The 16,384-nt window shown below is 40.2% G+C and overlaps 2 protein-coding genes across 3 annotated transcripts in view; one reads left to right on the top strand and one right to left on the bottom strand.

The window, feature by feature from the left end:
* RBKS (ribokinase) overlaps positions 1–4,272 on the bottom strand; it is a 72,868-nt gene extending 68,596 nt beyond the window's left edge. Inside the window, exon 1 of one of the 2 annotated variants that reach the window (XM_054279126.1) lies at positions 4,217–4,272. In XM_054279126.1, the coding sequence (XP_054135101.1) occupies positions 4,217–4,254 (38 nt within the window). In that variant the 5' untranslated portion in view covers positions 4,255–4,272. Of the gene's footprint in view, positions 1–3,234; positions 3,361–4,216 lie in introns of those variants that run through there. The other variant, XM_054279125.1, reaches the window with a different exon arrangement.
* Positions 3,628–16,384, top strand: part of BABAM2 (BRISC and BRCA1 A complex member 2) — a 161,225-nt gene continuing 148,468 nt past the window's right edge. The window contains exons 1-2 of the mRNA XM_054279124.1: positions 3,628–3,693; positions 6,984–7,143. Of these exons, the coding sequence (XP_054135099.1) occupies positions 7,016–7,143 (128 nt within the window). The 5' untranslated portion in view covers positions 3,628–3,693; positions 6,984–7,015. The remainder of the gene's footprint in view (positions 3,694–6,983; positions 7,144–16,384) is intronic.

Here is a 16,384-nt window from a genome sequence, read left to right as displayed (position 1 = left end):
CTGAATTTGATTATTTCTCAGAATTACATCTGAGTATCTGTCTTCAACTAAATGTCCCTGTCCTTTTCTGTCTTGGTCTTTATGTAAGATTCAGCACATTTCAAACTGTACATTTCCATTTCACATAGAGGTTGCACTCCTTTAAATCATTAGTTTACTGTACTGAGTAAAACCATTATATGTTGGTTTCTTTTTTCATGGTGAATCTGGCTACCATATGTCCAGTGGTGGCTTGAAGCTTTTCAGTACCTTGCCTCTACAGACCTGGGAACGTTTAACATTTAAGTCTGCCACCACCATTTCAAGTCTGACCCTCTCCAGTCAGAGGGTCAAGGTTGTGTCCTAAAGGGCAAACAGGGTATTTTACCAGTTTGAGTTATAACACAGCATTGTCTAGCTCTGGCAGAGTCTCAATCAATGTTATTACCTTCTAAGAAAGACAGGCTTTAGTGTTGAGTGGTGAATATGCCCATTAAACACAACATATACAAAAATGTGTCCAGCTTCCTCTGTGTAACTCTCACAAATTTATTAAGGCTCCTCCAAATGGGTAATAGGCATTCAACATGATCACTCTTGTCCATGTCTTTTATAAACTGAAACATCAGCACAAATGACAAACTCACAAAACCCCGATGCTCCTTCATTCCAGCTGAAATGAACCCTAGCTTTAAATCCAGAATATGCAGCCCCCTCTAAATCTCATATACAAAGACAGTCAAGAGTTATGCTCCTGGAATCTAATCCTAACCCTAATGTGACAATTTTTATATTTCACACAGCTTGTTTATAGTTTCCTGTTCCACCTAGGCACAATCAAGCCTACTGCTTAGTACTTTCCGGGAATTTTACCCAGATTTTCCTAACCCAGGATACATTTAAACAATGTCTAAAGGTGCCACATGGAAATTTTGGTCAGATTAAACTCTTGCCAGCTAAATTTAAACACACTGTTCTTCTTATTTTATTAAGTGCCTGAAGTTCTGTGCTAGCAACAGAAAGAATGAAGCCATCCCTTCTTTTTCAACTGAAGCTGATTAGCTTATCGCTTATAAAAAGCCCTTTCAATGCTACTTAAAGCAGAGGCTAATAATGGTATCAGATATGTACTTGTGATCACATTTGTACACTTCAAGAAACCCTCTCAGCTGATTGAAAAGTGAAATAGCTTTTCTTCAGCCACTTAATCTCAGCGTAACAGCATCTGTCACTCCAGCCCACGGTGTAATTTCTGGTTACAGTATGGCCAGTTAATATGCCTTCAAACAAATGACTGCATTTCCATCATATCAAACATGCAGCCAAAAAAAAAAAAAAAAAAACCTAAGAAGTTTTCTTGTTTGTTTGTTAAAGTGTCAAGAAAATCCCAAAGCTGCAGTTGTCAGCAGTGCTTAAACTGGCAATTTTATTACTACTTTTCCCTCCACATTTTAGACAGACAGGAAAAGGAATGTCTTGAGGTTAGAGCACCAAGTTTTGCATTTCAGTGCGACGTCATAAGCATCTGAGAGCTCATTCACACACAACATCAAGATCAGTTTCACAGTTCTTACTCTGACTTACTAGACAACTATTCTACTTGGAAAGCTGCCAGTATGTTCTGTAAATTACACAGAGCATTAAATCTTTCTGACACAGGTTCCATTTATTTATATATTTAAGGGCCTTTAAGGGACTTAAGATTATTTAAGGGGCTTCATCATTTCTGCAGCACAAGTCTATGCCCAAGCAGTACTCACTCCTCAGTTCCTCTAATCACACGTTCTGCACTTTCTTGACCCACAGGTTTTGGTATAATTGCCTGTCGACAAAGGACTTTTTTTAATTGCAGGATTCCAAGCAGGACAAGCTGATGCTGTCCAGATACATACACTTTAAATCCTATTTTAACCAAGTCTGCATATAGAGTATGGAGATGTGTTTAAAATAGTACAAATCAGACTGATTTCCAGTTTTACTGGGACTGACAAGGCCAGCCAGTTCAGGTTAGAATTTGCATTGTGGATTCTTGCAATTTTGCCTGAATTCTCCTTTATTTAGTAGTGACTACAACGCCAGGGCTACTGGAACCAAGAGCTTTCATGAACTTCTGTACTTCCAATTTTCAAAGAAGTTCCCAAACCTCACCTACGCACAAAAAAGAAAAAGGAGAAAAAAAAGACAATGAGACCCAAGTACTAATTTGAAAAACAAAACGCTCAGAAAACAAATAAAGATTTATTTTAAATTAAGATATTAATTTAAAAAACTTTTTTAATAATTAAAAATAGCTTTGGGGTTCAGAGCTGCTAAACCTTTTTCAGACCTTCCTATATGCACTTCTTGGATATAAATACCTTGGGAGGGCCTCCCTTTTTTCCTCAATCTCATTTGAAAGTGTCACACAAAATGCTGTATGCAAGTAATCAACTTACAACCTAGTGATTCATGGAGCTAACTCTGCTTTCTTTGCAATATTAACCTTACTTTCTCACTTTTCCAGTGGAGACAAGTGTGCTTTGAACTGACAACGTGTTAGGGCTGAGCAGCTTGATTTACTTTCATAAAATCCTTTCAGACTCCCGTACTGATATGGAGTGTCGGAGTTCCAGGTTTCCCGTGCGGGCGCCTACGGAACGCTGCTTCCCTGGCCAAGGCCAACACCGACCCGCCCGGTGAAAACACAGCTGAAAACACAAACCTGAGTCTCTCCTCTCTCCCGAGCCACAGACAGCTGATCAAAGCTCCGGCACGCAACGCGTTCAAACCTCTCCCCGTTCCCACACTCTTGTTTCAAAGCACTGTCTCCAGCTGACATCACCCGGGCGAGCCGCCCCCCCAGCCCTTCGCAGAGTCCCACAATCCCGGAATGGATAAGGCTGGAAGCGACCACAGCGGGTCACCTGGTGCGGCCCCACTGCTCGAGCAGGGTCATCCCAGGGCACAGGAGCGCGTCCAGACCGTTCCTGAACGTCTCCAGCGATGGAGACTCCCCAGCCCCTCTGAGCCATCCGTGCCTGTGCTCAGTCCTTTCCTCTGCCGGGGCCGAGCGCTCCGCCCGCCGCGTCTGCCGCCGACCGCGCTCCTGCCCTGCCGGCCTGGGGAGCGACGTGACACCCGCCTGCTCCGGCCCGGCCTAGCCCGGGGAGGCCCGGCGTGCCGGCGCTGCTCCCCGGGCACCGTGACGCCCTGCGCTCCCACGACCTCAGGGTCGCTCCGCCCAGTGCGGGCAGAAAACCCGCACCCGGTACTAACCTGACCAGGTCGGTCATACAGGATCCCACCACCACCACCTCCGCGGCCATGGCACCGGGGCGGCCCTTGGACCCTGACCCTGACCCGCCCCGGGCCCCGCCGCGGCTTCCCGGGTTGCCATGGGCGACGGGCTGCCCGCGGGGACCTTCGCCCGGCAGGGCTGTCCCTGCCGAACGCCTGCTGCCACGACCGCCCCCTCTCCCTTCCCCTCTGTCCCGCGCCGCTCGGGCCGCGGCCCAACCGCCGCCCCACGGCCTGCGCGGCGGTGCGGCCCGCACAGGCACTTGCGGCGGACGCCAATATCGGGCCGGTGAAGACCCCTCCGGCCCGGGTGGGAGCGGCGGCGGCGGCGGCGCGGGGGGAGCGGAGGCGCGCACGGTGCGCGGAGGGGCGGGGGCGCGCACGGCCGGCGCGGGGGCGCGCACGCCGTTGCCAAGCGGCGAGTTCCGGCCGCCGTAGGTAATGGCGGGGCCGGGACGGGCGGGATGGGGCGAACGAGCCGCGCAGGGAGAGCGGGAGGGAGCGAGCAACGGCACAGCCCTTCCCGGGCCAGCGGCGGGCGGAAGGGGACCCGGCGCCGGGAGGCTCTGGCGCGGAGCCGGAGGAGGCCGGCGTTAGCACCGCCGCTGGGGCGGGGCGGGGCGGGCGCAGCGCCGCGGGTGGCGGCACCAGCTGGGGAGGGAGCGGGGCTTGGCCAGGGTCAGCCCGGAACGGGAGTGGATGGACGGAAAGTTCCCCCTGAGTGTGGGGAGAGCTTCTCTCCTCTGTGGGTGAGCGGTGGAGCAGATTGTCCAGAGAGGGTGCGGAGTCTCCATCACTGGAGAGACTCAAAGCACAATTCTGTGCCTTGTGCTTCTGAATGACCCTGCCTGAACAGGGAGGTGGGTCCGGGTGACCCGCTGTGGTCCTTTCCAGCCTTACCCATTATTCTGGGATTCTGAGCCGCCTTCCGTGCCAGGGCTTAGGTAACCTGGTTGTTTACCCGGGGCTCCGCAGGTGCACACTGTGATCGCATTCCATGGATGTGTTCGGGCACGGCTGCAGGAGGCGGCGGTCGTGCGTCCCCTCCTTTGCCCGCTCCCAGCCAGACACAAAGTCCTGCCCCCCGCCCCCAAAGTGAACACCACGCAACCAGCCACGCCGAGAGGGTTAGACAGGAGAGCTCCTGTCACGCCTCCATGTTTCCATCACAATATTCACCTTTCCTTTTTAAATCTTCCCGTAATGCTCGTTATGGTATGGCCGGTGGTGGAAGGACAGAATGCCTTGCATCCCCAAGCAGAGCCCGGGACTTCATGGTTACTGTGCAGCATGTGTAAAATTAGCCCGAAGTCACAGTGATAGCCAGCTGAATCTGAGAGGATTCAGCTCTTAATTTGTTTGCTTCTTTCAAAGGTTTTGTTTTGGGAGGGAAACAGTCCAGTGAATTTTGTTTTTCTTTATTCCACTGAGTTTGTTTGTGTTCAGTTTCCAATACTGTGGGAAACTCACGCTGAACAAAAACAATGTATATGACAACAGAAACTTAGGAAACTGGTACAAATTGTGTTCTAGTTTGTAAAGCCCTTTGTTTACAAAATAAATCAGTGAGTTTACCTGATAGCAACCCTTTAAGTATTGTGTATCTGACTTGGTAAATGGAAGGTACTGTGATTTTAAGAAATGATGCAATAAAATACAGAAAAATGATTAACAGTCATTTAAATCTTGTTTTGACAATATCTGCAAATTTTATTAATAGATAAGGAATCTCATTTCAAAGTTCATTTTGGGAGGTGCTTCTGGTCAGCTGTGATCACCAGGTGTATCACGTCTCTCAATTTCACCCTCATAACACAGTCCCCTTAAAACATGTCATTATCAGAACCAATTCTCTGATCTTCATGTATAACTTAAGCATTGCTAGAACGATAGCATATTTTTCAGCATGTTCTCATGGTTTAAGAAGTTCTCATCTTCATCAGTCCAGCTGCTCCCTGCTTAAAATTACTCTTCCCTACGGCAGGGCTGTCAGACTGAAGTATGTGCCCTCTTGGTGCACAGTATTTTAGCTTAGACTTATTTTTATGAGCAGTTCAGTCTAAGCCATTGGACTTTGCATTGAAATATGTCAAGAATGGGCTTGTGTTTTCTCAGTCCCTCTGGGGAAGAATAAAGGTGAGTAGGCAGAAATTTTTAGTAGAAAAGTAGCAAACCAGAGGTAGTATCTTAAATTGCTGTAGGTGTTTGCTAAACAAACATAAGTTGTTCCATTGTCAATTAAACAAATCGTATATGAGAACACATTATGTGTCAGGGCATGGATACATAGTCTTCAGCTTCTTCACTGCCATAAAATGTAGGAGCCAGTGTATTAAAGATAATTACTGTTTTTAGGAAGTCTTGCTTTATTAGTCTTTCAGTTTGCCTTTAAGTGCCTGGCCTTTGCTTTATTAAGATACTTTCTGAATGTCTAGGACAAACACTCTTGAGCGTTGCTTCCTGCTACTCCAGTGTGAATGGCTTTCATGAGAACAGAATGTGAAATTTAATGTTGCTCCCAGTTCCAGAGATTTAGTAGATTCTGCAGAATATCCATTAGTTACTAATTAATGCTTGTAAACTGAGTGTGAGAAACAACAGAAAATTGCAATTATTGCCATGAGTTGTTCACACTCTTGTTATAGAACACTTACTAATACAGTAGTCCATATGCAGTTTTAAGAAAGTGAACGCAATGTGTATTAGTGTTTTTCAATTAAATGCTATTTTTAAAAAAAATTCCTTTTGCTGATGGTTTCTCTATGAGCTTTTCTGTCCCACTTGTCAGTGGCAAGTTCATGTTACCTTCAGTCATTTACTGCCTTGTTTTCCAAAACTACCAAGTTCAGTTAATTTTCATATGAAGCTCTGTGCCTTAGAATGTGGTCAAATACATCAACATTTTAATAGGTTGGTTACCCTTCTTTTCTCCCACTTCTCCTGCAACAGTCTGTTGTTGTCCATTTCATGCTGCAATGACTTAAAATGTGTGTATGCTCAGTTTCTGCTTTTCACCTAGAAAGCAGCAGGTTCCTAAAGTGTGCTAAATTAATGGCCTAATTGATTTAGCATAAGGTCGTGCAATTGTAAGCACTTCTGAACAAGCTGTGCTTAAAATGTGTTTACATCAGCTTCCTGATCTGTTACATGAAGGAAGATTAAGATGCCTTTCAAAGAGTGCAGTGATGCCACTGAAAGAGAAGCAGTATTAGCTTTCAAAAGGCATCATGAAGTCCTGTAAATTGTCACCTAATGAAGTGGTATAAAAGTAATACTGATTATTAGTGAGGACACTAGTTCTTGGAAATTACAGGTGAGGATACTGAGAGGTATCAAACCCCATGGCCCATTGCAGTTAATGTAAGTTCCACTGATTTCAGGGGACGTGGAACAAGTGTGACTTGTCAATTACAGACTGGGAAGTGTCAGAGTGGCCCTCAATTTTATTTCTCATTCTCAGAGGGATAGGGCCTTAATTAAAGGTGTCTAGGACATAATTCTGGCTTTATGTTGATGCTGAATAAACAGGCTTCGTTGAATTTTGCAGAGGTGGGAGGAAAAAAAACACTTGTGTTTATTTTTTCTCTATAAACCTGTGCACAGTTCTGTTACTCTACACTCCTGATCTTTTGCATGCTTAGCTTTTTTTCTATTGATGTTTGCAAAGTACATGTGAATCTACATCAAATAATTAGGTAATTTTTAAATTTTATTTTCTCCCTTTGCAGCTCAAGAGAAGAGGAAGGAGGAACATAATAAAATGTCACCTGAAGTGGCCTTGAACAGAATTTCTCCAGCACTTTCGCCCTTCATTTCCAGTGTGGTCAGGAATGGCAAAGTAGGACTAGATGCTACGAATTGTTTACGGATTACAGACTTGAAGTCTGGGTGAGTTCCTCATCCAAAAAGAACACCCAGCCCCTCACAGCTGTCTTTTCAGAGCTGAATTTTATTAGGTGCATGGGTTTAAGCATTTTGAACACAGCTGGAGTTGACATACTAGCTGACATACTAGCTACATTATTTCTTATCTTAGTACCATTTTGTAGTTTGGGAGACTAAATTTGTCATGTTTTTGGCAATAATAATCTTGTTAAGACACTTGCATTGCTGCCACTTGATAGTGCTGGTTTTCAGCAGTGAGATAGTTACCAACACTTTTTTCTGTTGTTTATCGCTTGCTTACTCAGTCTTCTCTGTATACCAAAAATTGAAAGACAAATTTGTGTGACCTTACCTGTAGTCATGAATGTGCCAAACCAGAAGAAAAAGTAACTTGTGCTTTATCTGGCCTCCCTCAAGATCTGTACATCAAGTGGCTATAGGGCCACTTGAAGTATTTGAAATAAGCTAAGCTGCTCCTTTTATTTTTAATTCTGGAAGCGTTCAGATTCGGTTTCAGGTAGTAATAGAATTTTGGGATTTGCATATACAAACAGACTTTGGTGTATAACCTCTGTGAATAATACATAAGGAGAGTGAAATGTTTAGATGGCACATGTCAGAAATTGCTTTATTCTTATAGAGTTGAGCATCTAACAGCATCTTTTTGATTCAGGTGTTTGCTTTTTTTTTTGCTACAGGAGCTCAGAGACTGAAATTACTTTTGGTTTAGATATACAAATCATCTTGTTTGTACGAACTCCTGCTTTGTATATCATTTTGAATGATAGCATAATAAAAATAACAAAAGGTGTTCAGAACCACCACAAATCACTGTTGTTTAAAATGCAGTTCTGCTGAAGACTTTGTTTAATGTGCTTCTGAAGGCTGTTTTATTATGGGTTCATGAAAAGCTTCGGAGGTGCTTTTCTGCTTGTAACAATGCCTTTTCAGGAAGGAGGTTTGCATTCTGGGGTTAGTTTGAAAGGAACCATTCCCTCCCTGTGAGGTGCTGGGACAGAGTACAAGAGTACAGATTTACATGGAGGTCTAAGAAGCCATGACTTTGTTATTAGTGTTGACTGGCTTGACATTTAGGCTTGCAAATTACATAAGACAGGCTGAGCAGTTCTGCATCTGCTGCTGTCATTTCATGCTAGATCTTGCTTTCCCTTGAACTAGTCTTCTAAGAAAGCTGTGATGGGAGCTCCTACATTTTTCCAATTGAAGTCTAAGAGAAAGGAATACAAAGAAAAGTAGAGAGAAAACACAACTGTTTGTTGGGAGGTAGCTAAGGGGTTTGCTCACTACCCACTGAATGCTTATGCTGCCTGTCTTTAAAGTAAGTGATTAAAATATAAAAAGTGGTATTTTCTAGCTGACTCTTTTCAGAGGTATTTTTAATAGGTGTTTAAAGTTTTTGGCCACTGATCTTGCCAAGAAGATCTCGTATTTGCTTTGTTAAAACCTGAATGTTTTCCAGGGGTTTATTCTTTTAAAAAACTAAATGCTGCCAGCAGCTGCACTTGTCACTCAAACCCAGTGATTCAAAATGTGTTGTAACTCTGTTAACATGGAGTTTACACACAAGTACACCACCTGACAGAGGTTGTTTCATAACTTGGTTAAAGATACTGGCCCACCTAAATGCACGTGTTAGAAATAATTTTTTCCTTGTTCTGGAACATAAACCTCATTCTTTATGTTGAGTCTTTGTTTTAGCTTGAGGTTGTTCGGAGATGGAGTCAGGATAATCAAGATTCTTCATTTATTTCAGAATTATTTTGAAGGCTTTCTTTCTTTGGTACAACTAGTTTCTTAAAACCATTGCTGTAAACAGAATTAATTAACAATTGCTGGAAATTTCTTTGAAATGTAAATTTCATGCATGTGCTTTTAGGAAATATTTTTGTTACAAATAAATTGTTAGTTATTTATAACAGAAAATTCTGAATTCATGTGTCAATATGGAAATACAAAATTCTCATGATTTAGTGCTTTATGTTGTTGCTGAACTGGTGAACAGTGCAGAATTACTTACCATACTATGGATGAATCACAGTTTTACAGAGATGTCCCTTCCATAACTCAGGATCTAGTTCAGTGGTCTTTAACCTTGATACAGGAGTTCTTTGACACTCCACCGACTTTCTCAGAGTCTCATGTCAGCTGATAAATAGCAAAATCCCCAACCCACAGCGTTATAGTAGGTCTAAATGTATTGCTTCATACTGACTGTAGAGGAAAACTTTGTAGGGCATTGAGAGTTCAAAAATGAATTGAAGGCCATTGGCCTACTCTCCTCCCCTGACCTCACATCACAAGATGATGCAAATGCCTGTATACTTTCACTTTCATTACACTTTTTAAAAGGAAACAAAATAATGCAGGCAAAATAATCAGAACAGGCAAATGTAGGTGGCATCAAGATGAAGAAAGAGAACTGTGAGGCCATTGAAGTTGGACATAAATGGTAAAAAAATTAGAACTATTTTTAGAGAAATGGGGATGAAGTTTAGGATATCAATTGCAAAACTCCCTTCCGTTTCAATGGGTTGAAGTCAGGCTTTAAACTTAGAAAGTAGAACCAGGCAGGTTTAGATGAAATGGGCTAGATTAAATGTTTGAAGTTAGATAAAGAGCAGTTCTTGTTCACAAGTGAGTATGACCACTTGGGAGTACTATCAGTTCAGAAACTTTGCTTTTGAATAGTGATGGTACATTTATTCACACGTGACAGGGGTTGTACACACGCTAGTCTAGGCTGTTAAAACCCTAGCCTAGCTTAAGTTTATTACAGAACATGCAAATATTTTCTGCTTTACCTGGTGTGTTGTGTGATTTATAAGATTTTTAATAATAAATAAATACACTTTTAGTGTAACCTTTAAAATCTTATGATATTTAAGGTAATCACCTCAGCTATTAATTTTGACAAAAGAAGCATCTCTGAGCTTCTGGGGAGGAGCTATATGGTTGCTCCACTGTCACATACCATACTGTTTCTCTTAGAGAAAATTAGGGGTTACTGTTGTTACTTCCCTTTCCTAATGAACCTTTTTACAAGGTGTAACAAAATAAAATGTTCAAACTGAAGATCCATCATTCTCATTTTTTAGCTTTTAGAAACAGGAGCTGTGCTTAACAAGGAATGATGGTAACATACTGAATAAAGTGGTACTTCCAAGGCCTTGCCCGCTCAGAGCCTTGGTTTTTGCATTCTCGGAAATGAAAAGTATTTCCTTTCTGTTTCACCAGTAGAAGATCAAGTACCAGATTTTAGCCCGTCACATCAGTTGATTTTGATTTGTAAATGGCAAGCATATTAAGCCTTTAATTATTTGAAAAGTCAATCCATATGTCAGATAGTTTTAGTAAGGAACTTGTTTTGCACTTTTTCTGACTTATTGCTGAGATTGACAACTTTTGTTGTGTTTTGTAAACTGTATTAAAGAGCTGATGTTAGATGCATGAAGTATGATGATATGTTAATTTGCTTTGCTTTCAAGTGTGGGAGGGAAATATGTCATAGTAAGGAAATCCTATTGTTTTGCAGTCTTTGAGTATGTAAATGTTTTATAATAATATGTTGCAGTTTCATAATGTCTGTGTGTTTTACAAACTTATTAGACAGTACCAGTCTCATAAGACACATATATTTACATCTATGATTAGGATATTCAGAACCAAGTACTATTTATAGAATTTATTTGGCCCCTGCTGATGCAGACCCCTGAATGGAGCTCAGTGATGGGGTGCAACAGAAAAGAAAGAGGCTCTGCAACAGAAATACTAATAAAAGGTTAGGTGGCCAAGTCTTCTTGTAAATAGGGCCCCACAGTGAACAAAAGTAGAACTGGGGTGTAAGGTCATGTCTGAAATATAGCACCTTAAGCAGCATTGATTCTGGTGATAAGAAAACCCTGGCAGGCGTCTGTGTTGCATTAATAAAAGACATTCTTCAAGATGACAGAGTGGATGAAAGCATATTTAACTCTTGCATAGGATATTACTTTGTTCTAGACCCAAGGAAAATACTGCTGCCACTTGAGTCAATGCCATTTATTGTATCATTCAGTTAATCTCTACTAGTGTCTCTTTGAAATACTGACCCATCTTAATTAGATATTAAAATCTACTCATAACCAACTGAATTGTGGCTGCGGCATTTTTCTTAGCATTTACACATATAATCATGGGAAAGATGTTGAATAGGGAAAAGTGATTATTATGTAGATTCAGAAATAGAGGATATTTTCCTATGTGAAGGGTGTTTAATTGTTGTATAATGTAGAATCCAGTTATTTAAGAGACTGCTGCTTTTCCTATGGTGCGTTACAAGAGTGAAAGACATAGTTGTGGTGGTCATTGCCTTTGAGAACTCTTTTTTTCCCCTACAGCTGTTCATCAGGGCCCATGCTTGAGCTTCAAATTATACTGCAAGCCTATTCTTCTTACTCAACAAACTTGATTTTGTTTTTTTAAATTACTTTGATGTGTTCCACCAGGCAAGATTTCAAAATGAATACAGTGATTTAAAGCTGCATATATTAAGATTCTATTTTTTTAGATATCCACTCATAACAAAATTTTAAATTTCATACTTTCATGGTTATATTTAATCCATATTTATGAGAGGATTAACTGTGGAATTTTTTATGTAAGTGGTTTGTAGTAAACCATGTTAGTATTTTGTTCTTTTCACTTGTCTTATTCACTATTGATTTTTGCCTCTCTGTTTGATATAGAGCTATGTGTACATAGTTGGTATGTTCCTGAAAGAAACCTATATGAAGAGTGGTCAAAAGAATGTAATTTTTTCTGGAGTAAATTTCAACATAAAAATTTATTATCAAGCTGTAATAAGATATTTATAACTTTATTGCCCTGCTTCCTAGGAAGCAGCGATGATTTACTTTTTTTCTGTTATCAAGTAGACTGCAATATGCTTTGGTATTTCCCTTTCTTTTGGGCATTTCCCCTTTTAAAGTAAATATGCATTTTTATGTGCATATTTTGTGAAATAATGTTGATTTTAGCTGTGAAATACTATTATAGTACTGTAGCAGTTATTTAAAGCTTCGCCTAGGTCTTTTGCATTTGATTATTTTAAAATGAAAGATTCTACTTTAGTTACTTGAGGAAGGTTCATATCCATCATTCACATTGGTGTCTGTAGGTAATTTTTTTAACAGGTTTATGTATGAAGTTTAATGAATCTGGCTCTTCTGAACACAAGTACTATGAAAACCTGTTTTAAAAAATAGCTGTGTTTTGTGTAAAATGTGTACTAGAGAGGATGTGGCAGTTTCTAGGAGGTGTGGTCTTATGAGTCTTTTGCTGCTGTATACAAAGTAGGTTGTTTCATTCCAGTTTCTGATGACAAATATAGTTCTTCACTGCAAAGAATCTTACTACTAGAAGTTCATCTCTGAAGTAAAATGTAAAAGGCTGAAGCTCTTATGGGACAGTTTGATAGAGTTTGTGCTGTGGAGCAACACTTGGAACAGCAGTTTTTCTGTGCTGGTTAAAAAAGACTTGACTGTCTCCAAGGTTGCATTCTCCTGCATTTGTTTCTAAATTATGAAAAAACAAAGTCAAAATGTCTTTCTTAGAAGGTCAAAGTGTAGAGCATACATTTGGCAATGATTTTGTAAATAATCTCCACAATGTTTGGCATTCTTTTTACACCAGTTTTAAACAAGGTGCTTGAAGTTGTTCAGAACAAAAAAGTTTGTGTTTGTGAATTTCAAGTGCTATGAGGAAAGAAAGGATTTTAAAAAGTAAAGATAGCACTAAATAATTGCAGTAACTTGGACTCTGATTTAAAAGACTACATACATTTTCCTGAGATTTTTTCAGTTTAAATACTGTACAATATGTCTTTGCTGCTATTTTTATATGGGGACAGTGAGTAGCTTCCTCTTGTTTGGCCTTGAAGAAGGTAAATGCAGTGTTTATCACTATTTCCATTTAATAAAAATGAGAACAAACTATTTGATAGAACTGTTACTTTTCTGTGTAAAGAGAGTATCACATGATGTAGTGCTAATAGTGTGCCAAATGCTATTGGAAAGGTGTACCTTAACAAGGTATTTAAATGTGCTTTTGCTATAGTATGTTGGGAATTCATTCAATGTTTCTTGAAAATGGGGCTTGTGTTGGTGTAGGTCCATGCCCAGGTCTTTTTGTTTTAACAGATGTCTCTTACATCTTTGCATTGTGCATCACTACAGGAGAAAAAATTCTTAAGACTTTATTTTTTCTTATAAAGACAGCTAAAATCTAATAATTGTTATCCAGTCCAATTTCTTCGCTTCAAAATACTTGCATTTGTTTTATGTGAACTGAACAGATCTCTAGCATGCCATGTGTCTTGGATGCATATTGCATTTCACCAGAAGCTGAGAACAGCTCACTTTTTTTGTTCCTCTTCTCATTAGTAGAGAAGAATACTTTCCTGGATAGGTGGTCAGTAGTACATTCCTCCAGTCTTACATGTACAGTTATTTCTTGTATGCCTGATTGTCTCATATGCATGCATGTATACATGGCACAGCATTAAAAAGCTAATGTGCACTTAGGATGAATATGAAGCACAATATTACAAATTTTTGTTTTAGCCTTTTTGTTGCAGACATTGTCTGATGAGATTAGGGGCTCTAAAAGCATAGGAGATGATCAGAGGCTTTATCCTGACCAATCAGTATGCAACAGTGTTGAAGATCAATCTGTAGCAGTATGCAAAATAAAAATGAATCATGAAATGTAATAATTAATTATTTTAAATCTGTTTCTTGATATATGATCTTAGGTATTTACCTGGCCTTGCACTGCCCAGTGTAGACATTCTTTGAAGCAGCTATTCTCTAACTGAAAATGAGCATTTCAAAAGAATAGTTACAGCTGTATGTGTAAACTAACAGAGTTCAGTTTGCTCAGTTTGATGTCTTTATTGAAGATACTAAGTTCAGTCTGTGAGGTACACCGCCTAACTAATCCATAAAAAAGTAAAAGTCAATAAAAGGGAACATGCTTATTTTGTCTTTCCTGAGAGAAAGGAATTTGTGTCTGAGGCAAACCACTCCACAGTGTAGGCCACAGGTTCTTTTCTCTGTAATCTGTGGTACATGACTGAAAGAATAAAATTAGACCACTAGGACTGAATATTTTTTATTATTGTACAGTAAAAGAATTGCAATGATAAAACTGAGTTAATTAGGGCAAATTGCAGAATTTCATTATGGGAAAGAGACCAAAAAAAAAGCCCTCTAAACTTACATTGCCTAAAAAACCCAATCCCAGATTCCTGTGCATCACTGTATGCATCACTGAAATAATATCTTTAGACCAATTATATGACATAGTAATGGCTGTTATGTTTTGGATGGTCAGTTCTTTTTTCACTAGAAAAACCTGATTATATTGGTCTTGTTTATAGTTAGGGCTACCAGTAAACTTTCAAAATGTCTCCCAGTTTAATTATTTCTTTCTCTCTCTTCTAGTCCTTCCTCCAGAATGTTGGTTTCAGTCTCTTCAGTAAAAGTTGATAGCTTTTTCATGCATCTCAGCCGTTGATTTTTTTTTGTTGTTTTGGTTGGTGGTCGTGAGTAATACATTGTTTCATGTTCTTTGTTAAGATTTCTTCTATACTGAGAATTTTTTAAATTAATAGATAGTGATTATCTGTCCTGTTTTCCAGGTTGCTATAAGTGTTAGTCATAAGCCTTGACTTAAACCCTATGAGAGTGACATGGTTTCAGGCCAACTGCAAACAGGCAGTGAAGACACTTAGAAGGAGTAATTTCCTCAGAGATTTCTAATGGTGTAGTGTCTTCCGTGTACATGACTTCCACTGTTTTAGTTTTATCCTGTTGTGCATAGGCAAAATTCAGTTTTATTAGATAGATGGAGGAAGACGGAGAACTTGGGAATGTAGGAGAGGTGCTAGAAGTGGCATAAAGACTGGTTGAGGCATCTGTGGTGGGCTGGGGACTCAGACTTACAAGAACTTAGGGTAGATTGGACCCTCTTTTCACTGGGATCTAAAGGTGACTGTGCTTGTACATGGTCTTGTCATTGCTGGAGGTCCTACATGGTTTTCTGTGCCTGTGAGGCTGATAAGAGATGAGCCAAGCCTAGCTTCTGCTGTGATGGTGGGAGAAAACAGGAGCTGGGCAGTGAGGGCAAGGACAAGCGTTTGCAGGGAAGAAGAGGATTTTTTTGGCTGTCATCAAGAGAAATGTACATGGAACTCCTTTCTTTAGGGATAGTTAGATGGGACCATGGGGAGAGTGATGCTTAATCTTTTGCTTTATGGTCTCATCTCGAAAATAGTATTAGCATGGCTGAGGTGGCGGTGAACTGTGAGAATTAATGTGAGAATGAGAATTTAGAGAAAGAAAAGGTGAGCTGAGGGGTTCTAGAGTGAGACTTCTAGAGAAAATGTAACATACAGTGATGTGGGCCTTGCTTTCTGCAGGTGCAGTTACACGGGGTGGTCTGTTGTAATTTTATCCTTTGCCTTTTAATCTTTTTGGTCTGCTATATATCTTTATTGTTGTAATTGATCAAAAATAATGCTAGAAATAGGAGAACTACTGATATTTTTATTCAGGTGTTATCTTTTCATAGGCTTTGTGCTGTGTCTCCAGTCTTGTAATATTTTATATAAATATACTTAATCTGAAGTTGCCCTTTTGAATATGTGTGCGACTACAAACTATGGATTTATGTTCTAAATGTGGTGATCCTTGCTTGACCTAACTTTCATAGTCAAAGAACTGAATTTATTGTTGTATTAACATAAATTTCTCCTGAGAGGCTATAAATTAGGAAATGAATTAATATAGGCATCTGTGACCAACAAGTTCTAAAACTCTGCAATTAGAAGAAAACTTTGAAAGGGAAATGGAGAAGACATAGGATCACTGGATCCCACCTAATACCCATAAATCATTGAACGGTTTGGGTTGGAAGGGACCTTGAAGATCCCTGCCCATCCTGGGCAGTGATGTGACCCATTTATTGTTTATTTAGTTTGTTAAAGGGGGAAAATATATAAACATGGGCTATGATTTTTGGGCTACAGTTCTTGAGGTTTTTCCCTGATACCAATTCACTGCGTTTTTCAATAAAACGAAATAAATTACTTAGAAAATGGATAGGGAGTCTTTATGGCAACTACAGCCAATATTGAGAGCAATGCTATGTGGCTTATTAAAGCTGATGTTTATAATAGCTCAGC

Source organism: Melozone crissalis, unplaced genomic scaffold, assembly GCF_028551555.1.
Source record: "Melozone crissalis strain CALT ecotype California unplaced genomic scaffold, PUWL_Pcris_2 ptg000027l_1, whole genome shotgun sequence".
Classification (NCBI taxonomy): Eukaryota; Metazoa; Chordata; class Aves; order Passeriformes; family Passerellidae; genus Melozone; species Melozone crissalis.
The sequence above is the reverse complement of the archived record's forward strand: the minus strand, read 5'-3'. Positions and strand labels throughout refer to the sequence as shown.